This window comes from Pristiophorus japonicus, unplaced genomic scaffold (assembly GCF_044704955.1).
Source record: "Pristiophorus japonicus isolate sPriJap1 unplaced genomic scaffold, sPriJap1.hap1 HAP1_SCAFFOLD_761, whole genome shotgun sequence".
Lineage (NCBI taxonomy): Eukaryota > Metazoa > Chordata > Chondrichthyes > Pristiophoridae > Pristiophorus > Pristiophorus japonicus.
Window position 1 is genome coordinate 8507 of NW_027254678.1, and position 25143 is coordinate 33649.

The 25143-nt window shown below is 50.9% G+C and overlaps 2 protein-coding genes and 1 pseudogene across 2 annotated transcripts in view; 1 reads left to right on the forward strand and 2 right to left on the reverse strand.

Moving 5' to 3' along the window:
• Positions 1-224: 224 nt before the first annotated feature.
• Positions 225-11044, forward strand: LOC139256771 (aspartoacylase-like; the record flags this gene model as incomplete). The annotated part of the gene is made up of 3 exons (XM_070874293.1): positions 225-368; positions 860-969; positions 10703-11044. Coding segments are annotated over 3 exons (458 nt in total), but the record flags the coding sequence as incomplete, so codon positions are not given.
• LOC139256770 (N-acyl-aromatic-L-amino acid amidohydrolase (carboxylate-forming)-like) overlaps positions 10962-25143 on the reverse strand; it is a 22098-nt gene continuing 7916 nt past the window's right edge. The window contains exons 4-5 of the mRNA XM_070874292.1: positions 19741-19874; positions 10962-11042 (exon numbers count right to left, since the gene is read on the reverse strand). Coding sequence (XP_070730393.1) covers positions 10962-11042; positions 19741-19874 — 215 coding nt within the window. The remainder of the gene's footprint in view (positions 11043-19740; positions 19875-25143) is intronic.
• On the reverse strand, positions 15666-15784 carry LOC139256772 (5S ribosomal RNA; annotated as a pseudogene).

The window sequence follows — 25143 nt, forward strand, 5'->3', positions numbered from 1 at the left end:
GGAGGTTACAGAGATAGGGAGGGGTGTAGGGACTGGAGGAGGTTACAGAGATAGGGAGGGGTGTAGGGGCTGGAGGAGGTTACAGAGATAGGGAGGGGTTTGGGGCTGGAGGAGGTTACAGAGATAGGGAGGGGTGCAGGGGTTGGAGGAGGTTACAGAGATAGGGAGGGGTTTAGGGGTTGGAGGAGGTTACAGAGATAGGGAGGGGCGCGATGAGTGGACAGTACAATTGTTAAATGGACGGCTTGTTATTTTTTCTGGGATCGAGTTGGGCCCACTACCCCAGGGAGTAATAAGAGCTGAAAATGTGGAGAGGATGCGTGAAATTGTCCGTGCTGCACTTGACTTCATCGAGCTCTTCAACCAGGGTAGGCACACGTTGAACACAGTGCCTCTCCCCATAGCCCTTTATCAATCCCAAACTAATCCCGCTGCCCCGCTCTCTCCCCATAGCCCTGTATCAATCCCAACTAATCCCACTGCCCCGTGCTCTCCACATATCCCTGTATCAATCCCAAACTAATCACACTGCCCCACTCTCTCCCCATATCCCTGTATCTTTCCCAAACTAATCCCACTGCCCCACTCTCTCCCCATAGCCCTGTAGCAATCCCCAAACTAATCCCACTGCCCCGCTCTCTCCCCATAGCCCTGTATCAATCCCCAAACTAATCCCACTGCCCCACTCTCTCCCCATAGCCCTGTATCAATCCCAAAACTAATCCCACTGCCCCGCTCTCTCCCCATAGCCCTGTATCAATCTCAAACTAATCCCACTGCCCCGCTCTCTCCCCATAGCCCTGTGTCATTCCCCAAACTAGTCCCAATGCCCCGTTGACTGGTTGGAATTCTGTTGCAGGGACCGTATTCCCGGAATGTGACCTCGAAGTCTATCGTCCTGTGACTAAGATAGATTTTCCGAAGGATGAGGAGGGCGACATTTGTGCTGTGATCCATCCCGAAAGACAGGTCAGTGAAATGAGCTTCCTGCCACATATCCGCAGCATAACTAAGACCGCTTATTTCCCCCTCCGTAACATCCGCCCCTGCCTCAGCTCATCCGCTGCTGAAACCCTCAACCATGTCTTTGTTACCTCCAGACTTGACTATTCCAATGCACTCCTGGCCGGCCTCCCACATTCTACCTGACGTAAACTAGAGGTGATCCAAAACTCAGCTGCCCAGTGTTCTAACTCGTACCAAGTCCCACTCACCCATCACCCACTGTGCTCACTGCCCCATGTCCTAGCTCGTACCAAGTCCCACTCACCCATCACCCCCTGTGCTCACTGCCCTGTGTCCTAACTCGTACCAAGTCCCACTCACCCATCACCCCCTGTGCTCACTGCCCAGTGTTCTAACTCGTACCAAGTCCCGCTCACCCATCACCCCCTGTGCTCACTGCCCTGTGTCCTAACTCGTACCAAGTCCCACTCACCCATCACCCCCTGTGCTCACTGCCCCGTGTCCTAACTCGTACCAAGTCCCGCTCACCCATCATCCCCTGTGCTCACTGCCCCGTGTCCTAACTCGCACCGGGTCCCGCTCACCCATCACCCCCTGTGCTCATTGACCTACATTGGCTCCCGGTTAAGCAACGCCTCAATTTCAAAATTCTCATCCTTGTTTACAAATTCCTCTATGGCCTTGCCCCTCCCTATCTCTGTAATCACCTCCAGCCCCTACAGCCCTCCCTATCTCTGTAACCTCCTCCAGCCCCTACAGCCCTCCCTATCTCTGTAATCACCTCCAGCCCCTACAGCCCTCCCTATCTCTGTAACCTCCTCCAGCCCCTACACACCTCACTATCTCTGAAACCTCCTCCAGCCCCTACACCCCTTCCTATCTCTGTAACCTCCTCCAGCCCCTACACCCCTCCCTCTCTTTGTAACCTCCTCCAGCCCCTACACCCCTCCCTATCTTTGTAACCTCCTCCGGCCCCTACACCCCTCCCTTGCCCTGTAACAACCTCCAGCCCCTACACCCCTCCCTATCTCTGTAACCTCCTCCAGCCCCACAACCCCCTGAGATGTCTGCACTCCTCTAATTCTGCCCCCTTGAGCATCCCTGATTATAATCGCTCCACCATCAGTGGCCGTGCCTTCTGTCACCTGGGCCCCAAGCTTTGGAACTCCCTCCCTAAACGTCTCTGCCTCTCTACCTCTCTCTCCTCCTTCATGACACTCCGTAAAACCTCACTCTTTGAACCAGCTTTTGGTCACCTGCCCTAATATCTCCCTATGCGGTTCGGTGTCAAATTTATTGGTTTTGTCTTATAACACTCCTGTGATGCGTCTTGGGACATAAGAACATAAGAAATAGGAGCAGGAGTAGGCCTTACGGCCCCTCGAGCCTGTTCTGCCATTTAATAAGATCATGGCTGATCCGATCATGGACTCGGGTCCACTTCCCCGCTGCTCCCCATAACCTCTTAATCCCTTATTGGTTAAGAAACTGTCTATCTCTGTCTTAAATTTATTCAATGTCCCAGATTCCACAGCTCTCTGAGGCAGTGAGTTCCACAGATTTACAACCCTCTGAGAGAAGAAATTTCTTCTCATCTCAGTTTGAAATGGCTTCCCCTTATTCTAAGATCATGCTCCCTAGTTCTAGTCTCCCCTATCAGTGGAAACATCCTCTCTGCATCCAGCTTGTCGAGCCCCCTCATAATCTTATACATTTCGATAAGATCACCTCTCATTCTTCTGAATTCCAATGAGTAGAGGCCCAACCTCCTCAACCTTTCTTCATAAATCAACCCCCTTGTAAATGTAGATTCTTTTCTCTCAATCTGGTTCAGCAAAATTACTGAAACGAATACCGTTTGTGCTTTAAACAAAGCAAGCTTTTATTTAAAAAGCAAATCCCGATCGGGGACCTTATCAGACAGAAGGAATGCAACTCTGATAGAACGCACCCACTTCCTGCGGACAAAGTGACGTTACATTGTAAAGGGACGACGGTTATACATTTTCGGCAAAAGATAACAAGATAGGGCAAGAGTGACATCCTAGTTCAGCCTATCCCTTTTGATCCCTCTTTCCCTTTGTCCACTCATAAGCCGACCTAAGTATGGTCTGATTTTAAACAAAGACCTTCTGTTAATGTTTCAGGTTAATAACATGATTTAATAAGACCTTGAGGTTTTTCTGCAAGCTGTGGGTTTTGTTTCAATATGTGTTAGTGTTGTAACATTTCGCAGTCTCGAGTCTGAGATGTCATGACTATTCCTCCATGAATTCTTTGTTAGCTTATACTGTCCCTATACAATTCCCACATTCTCAACTTCAATGTCTCTATACATTTTTAAACATTCACATTCCCCCCATTTATCATTCCATGATAACACTTAGGATCATTCTAGGAGTATCGCATTCATCCGTTCACACTCTATTTCCTGAATCATATTGTTGTTAGTGTCGAGTAGTTCTTTAGTTCGTTGGCTCATAACTCGGGAGCCCTTGACCACAAGAGGGTTTGCTAACCTTGCCATCATTACTTTACAACAAAGGTTAAGGCAACCAACAATTAGATAGGATCTCCAAGATCCATCTGATAGCCAATCAAACCAGCTAGATCCTTCTGCTGGTGTGGATAACTTCTTCACCTCCCTTCTTATGTGATCAGCGAGATTGGTTATGTTTTCTGAACTATCAGGAATGTAAGTGCAACATTCAGATCCTATCAGGGCACACGTTCCCCCTTTCTCAGCTAATAGGTAATCGAGGGCCATTCGGTTTTGTAATGCTACGGTCCTTATTGCTACCATTTCAGCTGTGATGCCCTCCAGAGCTTCAGCAGTATTGTATTGGCCCCCCTCCTCTCGTGATAGTTTGGCTCTGAATCCATCTGACAGTCTCAGTTAGGGTTAGTGGAACGGGGCGCAAAGGAATTCCCCCTTTGGAATGTATAGGGAATGTATAGGGAATGTGAACACACCCAGCATCTAGAAAAGTTCCCATTTTGCGCATAAACATAAGACATGTACAAAAAGGTGTTTACATGGAGCTCTCGTCTCTGTCTCCCCTCCCATGCGCCGAAACTGTCATATATCAACACTATTATACAGACTGTGACATACAGACACAGTTTCATCTTATGGCTCAGGATTCAGATACATAATCCAATTATTTTGCTGATTAAAAGAGTTCAGTTTTCCCGTCTCTCTTCTGAGGTCACCGTCGGTGTAGCTGGCTGTCTATCACTACAGGTAAAAGTTCAAACTGGTCCACGTTCCAATTAGGATGCCAACGGCCTTGTTCAGCTATGGAGACGAGGAAGTCTGGAACAGAAACAGGAGTTAGAATAACCAGTAAAATAGGTTCGTTAGAGGGTGGTGAGCTTGCAGTGGTGCAGGTGAACCCAGGCACTTTTCCCCTCAACCTTGGCTGCAGTGGGGGTAGTGAGTAACACCTGAAAAGGCCCCTCCCATTGTGGCTCTAATCCCTTCCGAATCCATACTTCCCTGGTGCCACGAGGAACAATTTGGGTAAAACTGGGAGGTCGCGGTGAGCATCTTGAACCTGGTTGTGAGCTAGTCGCAGAGCCTGAGTCAGAGAAAGAACATAGGTGGTCATCAGTCGAGCTGAGATACCATATCTAGGAACAATTTCCCTCATTAACACCTTAACAACAGTTTGAGCCTTATTGTCCAGGGTAGGGTAGGCTTCAATCCATCTGCTAAACACATTTACTATTACTAACACATATTTGTAACACTGAACTTTTTGCAATTCAATGTAGTCCAACTGAAATGTCTCAAAGGGACCTTCGGGTAGGGGCGTTTTACCCCAATCACAGGGGACTCCCTTCCCTGGATTATGTTGCTGGCAAACCAGGCAACGATTACTGATGTTCTGGGCGAGCGCCTGGAGTCTAGGGTGCCACCAAGTAGCCAAAAGTGTGTCACTCGTGGTCCTTGCTCCACAATGAATAGCAAAATGCAGACATTCAATAACCCATAGAGCCAACTCGTCAGACATGCAAGTCTGTTCCGCGGGAGTGGTCCAGAGTTTAGAAACATTGTCATAAGTACATCCATAATATTTCCACAACAGTTTATCTTTTTCAGGAGCGTCCTCCTGTGCTTTTATAACATCTTGGATGGTTGGCATTGGTTTTTCCGAGGCTAACTTATCCTTCGCAGGATTTTTTAGTCTGACTCATCATTTTGGGCACTACCATCTGTTGGTCACGAGAGGCCTGTTTAGCCTCTTTGTCAGCACAGTGGTTCCCTATATCAACCGGGGATTTTCCGGTGGTGTGGGCGGTACATTTAACAACGGCAATGTGCTTGGGGAGCATGAGGGCTTGCAACAAATCAGATACTAGTTGCTTATGGGATATCTCATTCCCCTGTGAGGTTAGGAATCCCCTATTTTTCCATAATTGTCCGAAATCATGGGCCACCCCAAAGGCAAACCTAGAGTCGGTATAGATATTGACTTTGAGATCTTTGGCCAAGATACAGGCTCGGGTGAGGGCGAATAGTTCAGCTTGTTGGGCAGAATAGGCGGTTTCAAAAGCGGCAGATTCCAAGACCCGATTCTATGGCGTATCCTGAGATTCGTGTACCTTCTGGATTAATAGACGAACTTCCGTCAACATACATAATACAGTCTGGGTCCTCCATTGGTACATCAACTAAATCTTCCCTGACTGATGTGGCCTCTTGAATTAAAGATAAACAATCATGACTGGGTTCTTCCTCATCTTGGGGTGGCTCAGTAAGAAAACAGGCCGGATTAATGGCAGTACAGTGCCGAAAGGTCAGTTTAGGATTGTTTGTGATTTCAGTGGGTTCTGTCGGATAGAGGGCCAGTCCACATTGCCCTGCACTGGGATCTCAATCGGATCAATGGGAGTATAACCCACTTGGGAGGGGTCCTCTGCCCACACATGAGGATCCACATAGTCAGGTATGTCCAAGCCAGTATGATGCTGCAGAGTCGTTAAGACCTTCTCGGGGTCCCCGTGGAATTGGACTGTTCGGCCATGTTTTACAATTTGCACATCCCGGCTGGTAGGGTCAGCCTCGTCTATAGCCTGGCGCACCATAACTTCCAAATCTTTAGCGTGGTGGGGAGGTAATACTTCGAGTAATATGTGGTGCCACCGTTGGGGGCTGTCCATTTCCACAAAATCTGCCTTCCCTTCCGGTCCAGTCACTCTAGCCCTTAATAGAATTTCCTTCACTTCCCCTTCGTGATCCTGATAAAAGTTCTGCAGGTCCTGATTCTTTCCACTGGGATCGTATGCTAGGGTCACGTGATAGGGTGCCTGCGGCAGGTCCAGAGACCGCCACTGAGGGGTTCTAGTGGTATAATACTGCCGCTTAAGGGTTTCCTGCTTTACAATAATCCCATCATCTCCACACTCCAAATGCAACTGGATTTGCAGAGGAGGTCTCCAGCCATCAAGTTACAGTCCAGATTGGTTGTGATAACAACTCGATGTTCCACCGATTCTTCCTGGTAACCCATTTTAACCGGTTCTGACACCGGGAATGTAGAGACTTGTCCCAGGAATCCTGACAGTCTCTGTGTTTCAGTGAAGGCGGGGAGTTTAAGCTTTGATTGTACAGAAGACATGAAGGCTCCTCTATCTATCAAGAAGGGTTGCCACTCATTCCGAATTTTTAACAATATCATCGGTTCGTCATCCGGGGAGGGTCCCTGCACAATCAAGCTGCGTAGTCAATACGAATAATCGGGGGACAGTTGGCCAAAGGGGTTGTTCTGGGAGAAGTTAGTGTAAGATCCCAGTCCTCTTCCCCCCCTTGCCCCCTTTCTCTTCCTCCTCTTCCTTTTTCGTGCTGACGGGAGGGACAATTTCTATTCCAATGTCCTTCTTGCCCACAAATAAAGCATCCATCTCGTCTTTCCCAGCCCCGACCTCTTCCCATACCAGGCTGGGGACAGTAGGGCGGTCCGTAATTAGCAGGGCCCGGGCCATTTGGGTGTTTGATATAACCGTATCCCCGTTTATCCACCCAACCCGGCACGCAATACTGCGGTTCCATCTGGTATCCCCTTGGGTCAGGTTTTGGTCCTTCCACCCGAGGCGGCTCCATACTGATGGGCTTCTGAAGGGTCGTGGTGAGAGCATTAAAGATATCGTTTAGGTGATCCTGGACATCGTTAGGGTGAGCAACCACCAATGCATCATGAGTAGCACGTCCTAGGTGAGTTAGAAATCGGGCATGCTCAGTTGGGCTCAGGGTTTGGTTTACCAGGGCACACAGGTCCCTTGATTCTGCATTATATCCATGCATGTCGAGGTCACTCCGTGAAATCGGAGGTCAGGGTTAAGTTGGGTTTGTGGATCCCTTTCAGCTTATTTATCTTAGCCTTTTAACTCTTCAATTTGTTTTGTTTGAGTATCTATTTCTTTAATGTATCAGGCAAGTATTATTACATAAGCTAGTTCTGTTTTAATTTTTATTCTGACTATCGCACCATTCCTCTGTTAGGTGAGTCTTTTTTCTATTAAGAAATCCAAATTGATAATGTTCAGTATGAAACGGCTGTCAATGGAAAGGGTTAACTCCTTTACAGGTTTGTAAGAAAACCTGATGTCATTACGTGACTTCACGTTACCATCTGAAAAAAAAATCTTTTCATCAGGAAAGGCAGCATTTGATTAAACTCCAATATTTTTTTAACTTCTTATTCAAGTACTTGCCAAAGATATTTTTTTAATTGATTTAAAACGAGACCACACATTTTTAATAGCTATTTGTTTACTGAAATTCAATTTCGTCATCAGCCTCGGTCAATGCAAAGCCAACCATTTTAACTACGTAGTCTATCGATACCTTTCTCAGAGGTCCCAGTGGAACTCTGAATACATTTCTCGTGCGTGCACTCTTTCTTTAAGACGTCTACGGTTTTTAATATGTCCTCCTTCTGTCAATGAAAGCCCTAATTTAATGGAGTTTTTCTGCCAACTTGACAGGAGTGATTTTTTTAGACTGCAGTGGAATTTTTCTCATAATTTAAAATCTCAGAACACATTTTTTTTTTTCAGCACCTATTTAGTACGTTACTTTTTTTTTGTCTTTTCCATAACTAGAGGGAAGTCTGGCACGTAGGCTGTGGACTGCTTTTCGTTATCTCAATTGTTCCAGCCTCAAGGTCGTGTTATTTAATATAATATTTTTTTTGAATCCTTTTGAATCCATCTCAGTTGTTTTGCTGTGCCTTCTCTGAATGTTTTCTTTCGACAAGTAAGTGAGCATGTTAAATCCTTTTTTTTAACCACCGGGACCATGTATTTTTTCTTTTTTTTTTACTCAACAAACCTATCCTTTGTGCATTTCCTGGCTCCGTAACTTATCATCCGAATATACGTAATTCAATAAGGTTCACACTCTTAAACTTCCCACATACAGGACAACACTACGAAGAGTTAAAAAAACTTTCATTGTGTTTGAGCTAAAACAAACCACAACTCCCCGGCTTTTTTTTTTTTACAGTAAAAATCACACAAGCATTTCTCATTTAAACAGACATTCACAAGAGTCTCTTTTCTTTCCTATTAATTTTTGGATCCATGATTGATCATCTATCCCTATCTAGCTCTAACTATCCCTACTTTCCGTGTCGCCGCACGGATCTACTTGGGCCTCGAACCCACACAGACACTGGGCCTCGAACCCAGGCAGGCTCTGGGCGTCGAACCCAGGCAGACTTACCTACTCTAACCTATCTTTCCAAGTTGCCGCTTGGTTTGCGTCACCGCGCAATTCTAACCTATCTTTCCAAGTCGCCGCTTGGTTTGCGTCACCGCGCAATTTCCCTATCTCTCCATCTCTATTCTAAGTTTGAAAGGTATTCACCAGATTGTCCTGGATCTCGTTCAGACACGACCTGAGAACCAGCGAGTGGCTAAACTTTCCTCAGACTTTTGAAACCGGGGGAAACTGGAGCAGTATTGAAATCATACTCACTCCAGTGGCCACTTTCCCCTCGTCTCGTCCAAGGCTAGTCTGGCTCTTAATTCGCAAGTTTTCGGCAGTCGTCCGTTGAGATCCCACTTCTGACACCAAATGTAAATGTAGATTCTTTTACCTCAATCTGGTTCAGCAAAATTACTGAAATGAATACCGTTTGTGCTTTAAACAAAGCAAGCTTTTATTTAAAAAGCAAATCCCGATCGGGGACCTTATCAGACAGAAGGAATGCAACTCTGATAGAACGCACCCACTTCCTACGGACAAAGTGACGTTACATTGTAAAGGGACGACGGTTATACATTTTCGGCAAAAGATAACAAGATAAAGCTAGAGTGACATCCTAGTTCAGCCTATCCCTTTTGATCCCTCTTTCCCTTTGTCCACTCATAAGCCGACCTAAGTATGGTCTGATTTTAAACAAAGACCTTCTGTTAATGTTTCAGGTTAATAACATGATTTAATAAGACCTTGAGGTTTTTCTGCAAGCTGTGGGTTTTGTTTCAATATGTGTTAGTGTTGTAACATTTCGCAGTCTCGAGTCTGAGATGTCATGGCTATTCCTCCATGAATTCTTTGTTAGCTTATACTGTCCCTATACAATTCCCACGTTCTCAACTTCAATGTCTCTATACATTTTTAAACATTCACACCCTCATCAAGTGAACCTTCTCTGAACTGCCTCCAAAGCAAGTATATCCTTTCGTAAATACGGAGACCAAAACTGCACGCAGTATTCCAGGTGTGGCCTCACCAATACCCTGTATAATTGTAGCAAGACTTCCCTGCTTTTATACTCCATCCCCTTTGCAATAAAGGCCAAGATACCATTGGCCTTCCTGATCACTTGCTGTACCTGCACACTAACCTTTTGTGTTCCATGCACAAGTACCCCCAGGTCCCGCTGTACTGCGGCACTTTGCAATCTTTCTCCATTTAAATTATAATTTGCATTTTACCACTTTAAACACGCTATATAAATACAAGTTGTTGTTGTAACTCAGGCCAGTCCATCACAGAGCCTGTGGAGTGACCATAACTTGCATTTATATAGTGCCTTTAACGTCCCACAGGAGCGTGTCAAAAGAAAATTGACACCAAGCCGCATAAGGAGAAATTAGTGCAGGTGACCAAAAGCTGGTTCAAAGGTCGGTTTTAAGGAGCGTCTTGAATGAAGAGAGAGAGAGGTAGAGAGGCGGAGAGATTTAGGGAGGGAGTTCCAGAGCTTGGGGCCCAGGCAACAGAAGGCACGGCCACCGATGGTGGAGCGATTATAATCAGGGATGCTCAAGAGGGCAGAATTAGAGGAGCGCAGACATCTCTGGGTGGGGGGTGGGTTGTAGGGGCTGGAGGAGGTTACGGAGATAGGGAGGGATGTGGGGCTGGAGGGAGTTACAGAGATAGGGAGGGGTGTAGGGACTGGAGGTTACAGAGATAGGGAGGGGTGTAGGGGCTGGAGGTTACAGAGATAGGGAGGGGTGTAGGGACTGGAGGTTACAGATATAGGGAGGGGTGTAGGGGCTGGAGGGGGTTACAGAGATAGGGAGGGGTGTAGGGACTGGAGGTTACAGAGATAGGGAGGTACGAAGAGGCCATGGAGAGATTTGATAACAAGAAGGAGGGTTTTACACTTGGTGTCGCGTGGGTCTAATCCCCTCCACTCCCCCTGCCACTGGGCCAGGCTCCCCCTGTCCCCGGGCCAGGCTCCCCCTGTGTGATGCATTTCTCCGCCTCTCTATCTCTCCGTAGGACAAGGACTGGTTCACACTTGAGCCCGGAGACCCACTGTTCCTGACCGGGCCGGGCCAGACCATTCCGTACAGCAGCCAGCACTCCGTCTGCCCCGTCTTCCTGAACGAGGCCGCCTACTACGAGAAAGGCACCGCGTTGTGCGGCACGGAGCAGACGAAGATTCGGGTCCCGGCAATACGCAGAGAGGGCGAGGGGCAATAGGGCAGGTGTCGGCATGGATCGGGGTCAACCATTGACCGGTCGTCAAGCCGGTCCCTCACCCCCCCCACGTAATCTCCCCTGGATTTTTAGCTTCGTTCTGCAAACAAAGGACCTCTCGGATCTCTCTGTTGTTTGACTGGAATCGTGCACCAATAAAAAAAACTTCAGTGAGGGTATCCAGAAACCCTAACCTTCGTCACCAAATGTTGTCTCTTCTTTTCCGACCTCACAAACAAACACACACAGACTCTGAGGTGGCTATTGACTCCTGGAACTTGTCAGGCCACCTGAATTCTTTATTGTTAGTCACATTACCACAGTCGTCCCCTAGCTGGAACTATGTGACCCCCGTCATGCCTGCTTCCTGTCACGCTCAGCTACGGTCACGCACGCTTCCTGTCACGGATCATTAAAAATGGCCGACATTCTCCAAGCTCAATTCTGGCCCTGGGAATCATCCTCGTCTCCCTCTGTCTTCCTACTGGTGTACCTGGGTTAGACCACACTTGGAGCACTGTGCACAGTTCTGGTCTCCCAATGCCTGGGTTAGACCACATCTGGAGCATTGTGCACAGTTCTGGTCTCCATATACCTGGGTTAGACCACACTTGGAGCACTGTGCACAGTTCTGGTCTCCATATACCTGGGTTAGACCACACTTGGAACATTGTGCACAGTTCTGGTCTCCATATACCTGGGTTAGACCACACTTGGAACATTGTGCACAGTTCTGGTCTCCATATACCTGGGTTAGACCATAATTGGACACCATTCAGGAGCTGGTGTGTGAGTGTGAGGCCCCCAATAGTGGAAGAGTTGGAGTGTGAGGCCCACCCATGGTGGAAGAGCTGGAGAGTGAGGCCCCCCATGGTGGAAGAGCTCCCCCTGCCCCTCACCACACACATCCTGATGTCACAGACAGCAGGGCGGGATCTCAAATCCCGCTTTGTGTCGCTGTGCCATGACGTCACGCCGTCGCACTATCGGGGGCTGAGTGGGAACGTCACGACGTCATCACGCCCCCTCCTCTCCCCTCCCCCCAGCATGCGGGCGCCGCCCACCCGATGACGTTCAGCGCAGAGGGCGCAGGATGCGAGGTCAGCGCCGGCGGGAGGCCCTGGAGACACGGAGCGGGAGAAGCTGCAGCCCCGCGGGGGAGGAGCGCGGGCCTGGGACAGTGGCGACCCGGGGACAGGGAGAGAGGCCGGCCCCGGGCCCTCAGACCAGCCTCCCCGAGCTTCAGCCTCTGGTCCCGGCCCCTCAGCCTCAGCCTCCAAGCCCCAGACAGTGAGAGGGCGAGGGAGAGAGCGCCCGCCCCCCGCACCGGGAAACACAACGGCCGCAGGTGAGGGGCCGCGCTCTGATTGGTGCAGAGAGCGAAGGACCGCGGGCTGATTGGTCTGTGGGGGACAATGGGGCACGTGGGGGGCGCGGGTCCACGCTCTGATTGGTCCGGTGGACAATGGGCAGTGGGCGCCGCGCTCTGATTGGTTCAGGGGGACAATGGGCACATGGGGGCCGCGCTCTGATTGGTCCAGTGGACACGTGGGTGCCGCGCTCTGATTGGCGGTGGGGGGCCATGGGGGCCGCGCTCTGATTCGCCCGGTGGACAATAGTCACGTGGGAGCTGCGCTCTGATTGGTTCAGGGGGACAATGGGCCTGTGGGGGCCACGCTCTGATTGGTCCGGTGGACAATGGGCACGTGGGGGCCGCGCTCTGATTGGCTCGGGGGGGGGGGACATGGGGGGCCACGCTCTGATTGGTTCAGGGGGGGCCATGGGGGCCACGCTCTGATTGGTCTGGTGGACAATAGGCACATGCAGGCCACGCTCTGATTGGTTCAGGGGTACATGGGGGCTGCGCTCTGATTGGTCTGGTGGACAATGGGCACGTGGTGGGGGCGAGGGTCTGCGCTCAGATTGGAGGGTGAGGACAATGGGGCAGCGCTCTAATTGGGGGAAAGGACAATGGGACCCACGCTCTGATTGGGGGAGAGGACAATGGGACTGCGCTCTGATTGGGCAAAGGACAATGGGACCCATGCTCTGGTTGGGGGAGAGGACAATGGGACGGCGCTCTGATTGGGGGAAAGGACAATGGGACGGCGCTCTGATTGGGGGAAAGGACAATGGGGGCCATGCTCTGATTGGGGGAGTGGACAATGGGGGCCACATTCTGATTGGGGAGAGGGTAATGGGGCCACGCTCTGATTGGGGGAGAGGGCAATGGGGCCACGCTCTGATTGGGGGAGTGGACAATAGGGGCCACATTCTGATTGGGGGAGAGGGCAATGGGGCCACGCTCTGATTGGGGGAGTGGACAATGGGGGCCACATTCTGATTGGGGGAGAGGGCAATGGGGCCACGCTCTGATTGGGGGAGAGGGCAATGGGGCCGCACTCTGGTTGGGGTAGAGGGCAATGGGGGCCACACTGTGATTGTGATTCGAAATAAAGTAAATGAGTTGACGGCACAAATCATTACAAATGGGTATGATTTGGTGGCCATTACAGAAACATGGTTGCAGGGTGGCCAAGACTGGGAATTAAACATACAGGGGTATAGAACGATTCAGAAAGAGAGGCAAAAAGGGAAAGGAGGTGGGGTAGCTCTGTTAATAAAGGATGATATCAGGGCAGTTGTGAGAGAACTTATTGGCTCCAATGAACAAAATGTTGAATCATTGTGGGTGGAGATTAGAGATAGTAAGGGGAAAAAGTCACTGGTCGGCGTAGTTTATAGGCCCCCAAATAATAACTTCACGGTGGGGTGGACAATAATCAAGGGAATAATGGAGGCATGTGAAAAAGGAACAGCAGTAGTCATGGGGGATTTTAACCTACATATCGATTGGTCAAATCAAATCGCAAGGGGTAGCCTGGAGGAGGAATTCATAGAATGCATACGGGATTGTTTCTCAGAACAGTATGTTACAGAACCTACAAGGGAGCAAGCTATCTTATATCTGGTCCTGTATAATGAGACAGGAATAATAAACGATCTCCTAGTAAAAGATCCTCTCGGAATGAGTGATCACAATATGGTTGAATTTGTAATACAGATTGAGGATGAGGAAGTTGTGTCAGAAACGAGCATACTATGCTTAAACAAAGGGGACTACAGTGGGATGAGGGCAGAGTTGGCTAAAGCAGACTGGAAACAAGGACCAAACGGTGGCACAATTGAGAAACAGTGGAGGACTTTTAAGGAGTTCTTTCATAGTGCGCAACAAAAATATATTCCAGTGAAAAAGAAGGGCGGCAAGAGAAGGGATAACCAGCTGTGGATAACCAAGGAAATAAAGGAAAGTATCAAATCAAAGACCAATGCGTATAAGGTGGCCAAGGTTAGTGGGAAACTAGAGGATTGGAAAAATTTTAAGCAACAGCAAAGAAAGACTAAAAAAGCAATAAAGAAAGGGAAGATAGATTACGAAGGTAAACTTGCGCAAAACATAAAAACAGATAGTAAAAGCTTTTACAGATATATAAAACGGAAAAGAGTGACTAAAGTAAATGTTGGTCCCTTAGAAGATGAAAAGGGGGATTTAATAATGGGAAATGTGGAAACGGCTGAGACCTTAAACAATTATTTTGCTTCCGTCTTCACAGTGGAAGACACAAAAACCATGCCAAAATTTACAGGCCACAGGAATGTGGGAAGGGAGGACCTTGCGACAATCACTATCACTAGGGGGGTAGTGCTGGACAGGCTAATGGGACTCAAGGTAGACAAGTCCCTTGGTCCTGATGAAATGCATCCCAGGGTATTAAAAGAGATGGCGGAAGTTATAGCAGATGCATTCGTTATAATCTACCAAAATTCTCTGGACTCTGGGGAGGTACCAGCGGATTGGAAAGCAGCTAATGTAACGCCTCTGTTTAAAAAAGGGGGCAGGCAAAAGGCAGGTAACTATAGGCCGGTTAGTTTAACATCTGTAGTGGGGAAAATGCTTGAAACTATCATTAAGGAAGAAATAGCGGGACATCTAGATAGGAATAGTGCAATCAAGCAGACGCAGCATGGATTCATGAAGGGGAAATCATGTTTAACTAATTTACTGGAATTCTTTGAGGATATAACGAGCATGGTGGATAGAGGTGTACCGATGGATGTGGTGTATTTAGATTTCCAAAAGGCATTCGATAAGGTGCCACACAAAAGGTTACTGCAGAAGATAAAGGTACGCGGAGTCAGAGGAAATGTATTAGCGTGGATAGAGAATTGGCTGGCGAACAGAAAGCAGAGAGTCGGGATAAATGGGTCCTTTTCGGGTTGGAAATCGGTGGTTAGTGGTGTGCCACAGGGATCGGTGCTGGGACCACAACTGTTTACAATATTCATAGATGACCTAGAAGAGGGGACAGAGTGTAGTGCAACAAAATTTGCAGATGACACTAAGATTAGTGGGAAAGCGGATTGTGTAGAGGACTCAGAGAGGCTGCAAAGAGATTTGCAAAGGTTAAGCAAATGGGCTAAGGTTTGGCAGATGGAATACAATGTCAGAAAGTGTGAGGTCATCCACCTTGGGAAAAAAAACAGTAAAAGGGAATATTATTTGAATGGGGAGAAATTACAACATGCTGAGGTGCAGAGGGACCTGGGGTTCCTTGTGCATGAAACTCTTTTTGGAGTTTATCTGCAAAACAAAACACATTGAACCGTGCCACCCGACCTGGGTAAATGTTCCTGCTCGGTTTCGAACCGGGGACTTTTCGCGTGCTAGGCGAACGTGATAACCACGACACTACGGAAACGCTTCCTACTGCACCTGGTATTCCTAGGCAGTCTCCCATCCAAGTACTAACCAGGCCTGACTCTGCTTAGTTTCCAAGATCAGACGAGATCGGGCGTTTTCAGACTAGTGTGGCCGTAGGCAAACCCAGGATTGAACCAGAGACCTTTAGATCTTCAGTCTAATGCTCTCCCAACTGAGCTTGTGCATGAAACTCTTTTTGGATGAGCTTGTGCATGAATCCCAAAAGGTTAGTTTGCAGGTGCAGCAGATAATCAGGAAGGCAAATGGAATGTTGGCCTTCATTGCGAGAGGGATGGAGTACAAAAGCAGGGAGGTCTTGCTGCAACTGTATAAGGTATTGGTAAGGCCGCACCTGGAGTACTGCGTGCAGTTTTGGTCACCTTACTTAAGGAAGGATATACTTGCTTTGGAAGGGGTACAGAGACGATTCACTCGGCTGATTCCGGAGATGAGGGGGTAACCTTATGAAGATAGATTGAGTAGACTGGGTCTTTACTCATTGGAGTTCAGAAGGATGAGGGGTGATCTTATAGAAACATTTAAAACCATGAAAGGGATAGACAAGATAGAGGCAGAGAGGTTGTTTCCATTGGTGGGGGAGACTAGAACTAGGGGGCACAGCCTCAAAATACGGAGGAGCCAATTTAAAACCGAGTTGAGAAAGAATTTCTTCTCCCAGAGGGTTGTGAATCTGTGGAATTCTCTGCCCAAGGAAGCAGTTAAGGCTGGCTCATTGAATGTTTTCAAGTCAAAGATAGATAGATTTTTAACCAATAAGGGAATTAAGGGTTACGGGGAGAGGGTGGGTAAGTGGAGCTGAGTCCACGACCAGATCAGCCATGATCTTATTGAATGGCGGAGCAGGCTCGAGGGGCTGGATGGCCGACTCCTGTTCCTAATTCTTATGTTCTTATGAGAGGGCAATGGGGACCGCGCTGTGATTGGGGGAGAGGACAATGGGACCATGCTGTGATTGGCCGGGCAATGAGTACCCAGTTCCTGATTGGCCGGGCAGTGAGTTCCCAGTCCCTGATTGGCCGGGCAGTGAGCGCCCAGTCCCTGATTGGCCGGGCAGTGAGCACCCAGTCCCTGATTGGCCGGGCAGTGAGCACCCAGTCCCTGATTGGCCGGGCAGTGAGCGCCCAGTCCCTGATTGGCCGGGCAGTGAGTGCCCAGTCCCTGATTGGCTGGGCAGTGAGTGCCCAGTCCCTGATTGGCCGGGCAGTGCGTGCCCAGTCCCTGATTGGCCGGGCAGTGAGTGCCCAGTCCCTGATTGGCCGTGCAGTGAACGGACGGTCACCCCCCCACGACCCCGCGGCAGTTCCCGAGGGCAGCCCTGGCCTTGACCGCTATTCCCGGGTCAGAGGTCACCATTCACCCAATGCCAAGCTTGGCGCCATATCCGAAAATTGGCCAAGTGGCTGACGGCGAAGTCGGAGGTCACGCTTGGTCCGAGCGACGGCTTCAATTGGTTCCCTGGGATTGTGGGCATCGCTGGCAAGGCCGTAATTTATTGCCCATCCCTAATCGCCCCTTGAGAAGGTGGTGGTGAGCCGCCTTCTTGAACCGCTGCAGTCCGTGTGGTGAAGGTGCTCCCACAGTGCTGTTAGAGAGGGAGTTCCAGGATTGTGACCCAGTGACGATGAAGGAACGGCCGATATATTTCCAAGTCAGGATGGTGTGTGACTCAGAGGGGAAATTGGAGATGGTGGTGTTGCCATACGCCTGCTGCCCTTGTCCGTCTGGGTGGTAGAGGTCGCAGGTTTGGGAGGTGCTGCCGAAGAAGCCTTGGCGAGTTGCTGCAGTGCATCGTGTCGATGGTACAGACGGCAGCCACGGTGCGCCGGTGGTGGAGGGAGTGAATGTTGAAGGTGGTGGGTAGCGTGCCGATCAAACGGGCTGCATTGTCCTGGATGGTGTCGAGCTTCTCGAGTGTTGTTGGAGCTGCAACTCATCCAGGCAAGTGGGGAGTGTTCCATCACACTCCTGACTTGTGCCTTGTAGATGGTGGAAAAGTTTGGGGGAGTCAGGAAGTGAGACACTCGCCGCAGAATACCCAGCCTCTGACCTGCTCTTGTGGCCACAGTATTTATGTGGCTGGTCCAGTTAAGTTTCTGGTCAATAGTGACCCCCAGGATGTTGATGGTGGGGGATTCGGCGATGGTAATGCCGTTGAATGTCATGGGGCAGTGGTTAGACTCTCGCTTGTTGGAGATAGTCATTGCCTGGCACTTGTGTGGTGCGAATGTTACTTCCCTCATGTTTGCAAATTTGCTGGAGTTCTTTGAGGATGTAATCAGCAGGGTGGATAAGGGGGAACCAGTGGATGTGTATTTGGATTTCCAGAAGGCATTTGACAAGGTGCCACATAAAAGGTGACTGCACAAGATAAAAGTTCACGGGGTTGGGGGTAATATATTCGCATGGATAGAGGATTGGCTAAATAGCAGAAAACAGAGAGTCGGGATAAATGGGTCATTCTCTGGTTAGCAATCAGTAACTAGTGGGGTGCCACAGGGATCAGTGCTGGGAGAGAGACTGGGGAGAGAGAGACTGCGGGGGGCGGGGAGGGAGAGACTGCGGGGGGTGGGGAGGGAGAGAGAAACTGTGGGGGGGAGAGAGAGAGAGACTGGGGGGGGTGGAGAGAGAGAGAGAGACTGGGGGGGGAGGGAGATAGAGACTTGGGGGGGGAGAGAGACTGGAGGGGGGAGAGAGCGATTGAGACTGGGGGGGAGAGAGCGAGAGAGTCTGGGGTGGGAGAGAGAGACTTTGGGGGGGGGAGAGAGAGACTGGGGGGGAGAGAGAGACTTGGGGGGAGAGAGAGACTGGGGGGGGAGAGAAACTGGAGGGGGGAGAGAGCGAGAGAGACTGGGGGGGTGGGGGGGAGAGAGAGACTGGGGCGGGAGAGAGAGAGAGAGACTTGGGGGGAGAGAGAGAGACTGGGAGTTGGAGAGAGAGAGAGACTGGGGGAGAGAGAGAGACTGGGGCAGGAGAGAGAGGGACTTGGGGGAGAGAGAGAGAGACTGGGGGTGGAGAGAGAGAGAGACTCGGGGGTGGAGAGAGAGAGAGACTGGGGGGTGGAGAGAGAGAGAGACTGGAGGGTGGAGAGAGAGACGGGGGTGGAGAGAGAGTGACTGGGGGGTGGAGAGAGAGAGAGAGACTCGGGGGTGGAGGGAGAGAGTGACTGGGGGGTGGAGAGAGAGAGAGGCTGGGGGGTGGAGAGCGAGAGAGACTGCGGGGGGAGAGAGAGACTTGGGGGGGGTTAGAGACTCGGGGGGGAGAGAGAGACTGGGGGGGGTGGAGAGAGAGTGAGACTGGGGGGGGGTGGAGAGAGACTGGGGGAGGGAGAGAGAGACTTGGCGGGGGTTAGAGACTCGGGGGGGGAGAGAGAGACTTGGGGGGGAAAGAGAGAGACTGGGGGGTGCAGAGAGAGACTGGGGGGAGAGAGAGACTGGGAGGGGTGGAGAGAGAGTGAGACTGGGGGGTGGTGGAGAGAGAGTGAGACTGGGGGAGGGAGAGAGACTTGGGGGAGAGAGAGAGAGAGACGGGGGGAGAAAGGGAGAGAGATTGGAGGGGGAGAGAGAGAGAGAGAGACTGGGGGTTGGAGAGAGAGAGAGAGAGACTGGGGGAGAGAGAAAGAGAGAGAGAGAGAGACAGCCACACAGACACAGACAGACAGTCTGACCCCCTCCCCCTGCCTGTGTCGCAGGTTCTCCGAGATGGTGCGGGATAAACCACTTTGCACGACCTGGGAGAAGAAGGTGACGGCGCGGAGGGAGCACCAGATGGTGAAAGAGTTGGTCCAGCAGCTCCAGGAAGGCCGGCGGGGGGAGAAAGTGGCGGGTGTCTCGTGGGGTGGGGGGGGGGGGACGGGACCCCCAGGGCTCCCCCAAACAGAAGCCGGGACAAGGGCTGTGCTGCCCGAGAACGGGGGGGGGGGGGAGCGAGTGGAGAGGGTGGGGTGTCTCTGAGTGGCAGAGGGGGAGGGGGTCGGATTGATGTCCCTCGATTCTCTCTCCCCATTCCGCCCCTGCCCCCGCTCCAGTTCCTCGAGGGGGTGAAGTGTGCGGTTCACTGGGTAGCGGTAAACTGAAGCCTGGTCAACTTGAGCCTTCGTCGCTGTTAAGTAAGCACTGCGTGACTTCCCAGCTGGGATCCAGGACTTCCCGCTCACGGCGGGGGTGAGCTGTTGAAGCTGCAGCGCCTCCACTGGCCGGAGAGTGTAATTACAACGTGATGTGTTTACATTGGAATAGTACAGCACATGGTACCAAGCTCATGGTCTACAGGGCTGTAGTAATACCCGCCCTCCTGTATGGCTCAGAAACATGGACTATGTACAGTAGACACCTCAAGTCGCTGGAGAAATACCACCAACGATGTCTCCACAAGATCCTACAAATCCCCTGGGAGGACAGACGCACCAACGTTAACGTCCTCGACCAGGCCAACATCCCCAGCATTGAAGCACTGACCACACTCGATCAGTTCCGCTTGGCAGGCCACATTGTCCACATGCCCCAGACACGAGACTCCCAAAGCAAGCGCTCTACTCGGAACTCCTTCACGGCAAACGAGCCAAAGGTGGGCAGAGGAAATGTTGCAGGGACACCCTCAAAGCCTCCCTGATAAAGTGCAACATCCCCACCGACACCTGGGAGTTCCTGGCCAAAGACTAGTCCGCCCTAAGTAGAGGAAGAGCATCCGGGAGGGCGCTGAGCACCTCGAGTCTCATCGCTGAGAGCATGCATAGACCAAGCGCAGGCAGCGGAAGGAGCGTGCGGCAAACCAGTCCCACCCTCCCTTTCCCTCAATCACTGTTTGCCCCACGTGTGACAGGGACTGTGGTTCCCCTGTTGGACTGTTCAGCCACCTAAGGACTCACTTTCAGGGTGGAAGCAAGTCTTCCTCGATTCTGAGGGACTGCCTATGATGATGATGATGAGTGCAGCACAGAAAGAGAAATTAGACCGATCGAGCCCGTGCCGGCTCTGTGACAGAGCGATCCAATCAGTCCCACACCCCCACCTGCTCTTTCCCCGCAACCCGGCAAATCTTTCCCCTTCCAGTATTTATCCAATTCCCCCGTTTGAAAGTGACGATTGAATCTGCCCCATCATCCTTTCAGGCAGCGCATTACATAAGAAATAGGAACAGGAGTAGGCCGTCATCCCCTCGAGCCTCCCAAGGACAGGTACAGCGTGGGTTAGATACAGAGTAAAGCTCCCTCTACACTGTCCCATCAAACACTCCCAGGGCAGGGAAAGCACGGGGTTAGGTACAGAGTAAAGCTCCCTCTACACTGTCCCATCAAACACTCCCAGGGCAGGTACAGCACGGGGTTAGATACAGAGTAAAGCTCCCTCTACACTGTCCCATCAAACACTCCCAGGGCAGGTACAGCACGAGGTTAGATACAGAGTAAAGCTCTCTCTACACTGTCCCATCAAACTCTCCCAGGGCAGGTACAGCACGGGGTTAGATACAGGGTAAAGCTTCCTCTACACTGTCCCATCAAACTCTCCCAGGGCAGGTACAGCACGAGGTTAGATACAGCGTAAAGCTCCCTCTACACTGTCCCATCAAACACTCCCAGGGCAGGTACAGCACGAGGTTAGATACAGAGTAAAGCTCCCTCTACACTGTCCCATCAAACACTCCCAGGGCAGGTACAGCACGAGGTTAGATACAGAGTAAAGCTTCCTCTACACTGTCCCATCAAACACTCCCAGGGCAGGTACAGCATTGATTAGATACAGCGTAAAGCTCCGTTTGCACTGTTCCATCAAACATTCCCAGGGCAGGTACAGCACAGGGTTACATACAGAGTAAAGCTCCCTCTACACTGTCCCATCAAACACTCCCACGGCAGGTACAGCACGGAGTTAGATACAGAATAAAACTCCCTTTACACTGTCCTGTCAAACACTCTCAGGGCAGGTACAGCATGGGTTAGATATGGAGTAAAGCTCCCTCTACACTGTGTCATCAAACACTCCCAGGGCAGGTACAGCATAAGGGTTAGATACAGAGTAAAGCTCCCTCTACACTGTCCCATCAAACAATCCCAGGGCAGGTACAGCACGGGGTTCGATACAGAGTAACGCTCCCTCTACACTGTCCCATCAAACACTGCCAGCCCATAATGAGCAGGGCTCTGGGAGGTTGGTTGCTAGGCACTGCAGTGATGTCATATAGCAGGGGCCATTCAGCCCAGGCCCCCCTCCTCGTCCCTTTAAAGGAGGAGAGCTGAGACATCCTGTCTCAACACACATCCCCCTGTTTATACTGAGAAACCCCGGCGACAGTTCAAGGCTGGTTCCCCTCCCTCTCCTGCCCTGAATGTGCTGGCTAATAAGAACATAAGAAATAGGAATAGGCCATGAGGCCCCTCAAGCCTGCTCCGCCATTTAATAAGATCATGGCTGATCCGATCATGGACTCAGCTCCACTTCCCCGCCCGCTCCCCAAAACCCCGTATTCCCTTATCGGTTAAGAAATTGTCTATTTCTGTCTTAAATTTATTCAATGTCCCAGCTTCCACAGCTCTCAAACAGCGAATTCCACAGATTTACAATCCTCTGAGAGAAGAAATTCCTCCTCATCTCAGTTTTAAATGGGCGGCCCCTTATTCTAAGATCATGCCCCCTAGTTCTAGTCTCCCCCATCAGTGGAAACATCCTCTCTGCATCCACCTTGTCAAGCCCCCTCATAATCTTATACGTTTTGATAAGTTCACCTCTCATTCTTCTGAATTCCAATGAGTAGAGGCCCAACCTACTCAACCTTTCCTCATAAGTCAACCCCCTTATCCGTGGAATCAACCACATGAACCTTCTCTGAACTGCCTCCAAAGCAAATATATCCTTTCTTAAATATGGAAACCAAAACTGCACACAGTATTCCAGGTGTGACCTCACCAATACCCTATATAGCTGCAGCAAGACTCTGGCTGGGTTCAGTTCAACACTCACAGGTTCCCCTCCCTCACCTCCCCTGAAGGTGCTGGCTCATAAGAAATAGGAACCCAACTCTCCCTATCTCTGTATCCTCCTCCAGCCTGCACCCCTCACTATCTCTGTAACCTCCTCCAGCTTACACCCCTCCCGATCACTGTAACCTCCTCCAGCCTGCACACCTCCCTATCTCTATAACCCACTCCAGCCCTACACCACTCCCTATCTCTGTAACCTCCTCCAGCCCCTACACCCCTCCTTATCTGTGTAACCTCCTCCAACGCCTGCACCCCTCGATATCTCTGTAACCTACTCCAGTCCCTACAACCCTCCATATCTCTGTAACCTCCTCCAGCCCTACCTACCTCTGTAACTTCCTCCAGCCACTGCAACCCTCCCTATCTCTGTATCCTCCTCCAGCCTGCACCCCTCGCTATCTCTGTATCCTCCTCCAGCTTACACCCCTCCCTATCTCTGTATCCTCCTCCAGCCTGCACCCCTCGCTATCTCTGTAACCTCCTCCAGCCGAAACGCCTCTCTATCTCTATAACCCCCTCCAGCCCTACACCCCTCCCTATCTCTGTAACCTCCTCCAGCCCCTACACCCCTCCTTATCTGTGTAACCTCCTCCAACGCCTGCACCCCTCCCTATCTCTGTATCCTCCTCCAGCCCCTACACACATCCCTATCTCTGTAACCTTCTCCAGCCCCTACACCCCTCCCTATCTCTGTAACTGCCTCTAGCCCCTACATCCCTCCCTATCTCTGTAATCTCCTCCAGCCCTGCAACCTTCCCTATCTCTGTAACCTCCTCCAGTCCCTATACACCTCCCTATCTCTATAATCTCCTCCAGCCCCTACACCCCTCCCTATCTCTGTAACCTCCTCCAGCCCTGCAACCTTCCCTATCTCTGTAACCTCCAGCCCTTACACCCCTTCCTATCTCTGTAACCTGCTCCAGACCCTACACCCCTCCCTATCTCTGTAACCTCCTCCAGTCCCTATACCCCTCCTTATCTCTCTAACCTTCTCCAGCCCCTACACCCCTCCCTATTTCTGTAACCTCCTCCAGTCCCTACACCCCTCCCGATCTCTGTAACCTCCTCCAGCCCTTACACCCCTCCCTATCTCTGTAACCGCCTCCAGACCCTGCACCCCTCCCTATCTCTGTAACCTCCTCCAGTCCCTACACCACTCCCAGATCTCTGCGCTCTTCGAATACAGTGCAACCCTGATTTTAATCACGCCTCCATTGGCAGCCGTGCCTTCACACGCCAAGGTCCTAAGTCTCCCCCTCGTCTCCTAAAAAAACCGACTATGATCAAGTCACCTGTCCTAATATCTCCTTATGTGGCTCGGTGTCAAATTTGGGTCTGATTTTCGCTCCCGTTCAGCGCCATGGGTTTTCATGATAAATTCGTGATACAAATGCAGAGTTTCAGCAGCAACATGCACTGGTTCAATGAGGTCTTACTGTTTTGAAGGCGCCATATAAATGCAACTTAGTGCTGTTTCCAAAACAGCACAGCAGGCTAAGGGGAGTCCTGAAGGAGTTTATTTTTAAATTATAAAACTATAAAGAGTTTTGTATGCCTCCGTTCCCAGTTAGGTTGTGGGGGGGGGGTGGGTGGGGGGTTTGAGGAGTACCCCATCTAACTCGAATGATGCAGAAGCATTAGTTGTTGGTCAGTTTGACAGATTCTCCTATTTCCCCACCACCCACCCCCAAAAACAGGAGAAGCGATTACGACGCGAGGACAATTTGAAGCGGAGACTTGAGAACGAGCGGAAGTCGGAGGTGGTGCAAGTGGTGAGTCCCAGCGGGGGTTTCTGGGTGTTCCATTGCTCCCTGGTAAAACTGTCCACACTCCTCCCCTCGTGGAGTTCGGGTCTGCTTTTCCCTCTACTCCCACTCTGCCCGCCTCCTTCCTATCTTTCCCCTTGCCCCTTCTCTCTCCACCCTCTGTCTCTCTCCCTCACCCTCTCTCTACCTCCCTGTCTCTCTCTCTCTCCTTCCCCCTCTCTCTCTCTCCCTCCCCTCTCTCTTTCTCCCTCCCCCTCTCTCTTTCCCCACTCTCTCTCTCTCCCCTCCCCCCTCGCTCTCTTACCCTCCCCCTCTCTCTCTCTGCCTCCCTCTCTCTCTTTCTCGCCTCCCCTCTCTCTCTCACTGCCTCCCCCTCTCTCTCTCTCCCTCCCCCACTCTATCCTTCCCTCCCCCACTCCATCACTCTCTCCCTCGCCCTCTCTCTCTTTCTCTCCCTCCCCCTCTCTCTCTCCCTCCCCCCTCTCTCTCTCTCTCCCTCCCCCTCTCTCTCCCTCCCCTCTCTCTCTCCACCGCTACCTCTCTCCCTCATGCTCTCTCTCGATCCATCCCCTCTCCTTCCTCCTCTCTCTCCCTTCCTACTCTCTCTCTCCCTCCCCCTCTCTCTCTCCCTCCCCATCTCTCTCTCCCTCCCCATCTCTCTCTCTCTCCCTCCCCGTCTCTCTTTCTCCTCCCTCCTCCTCCTTCCCTCTCTCTCTCC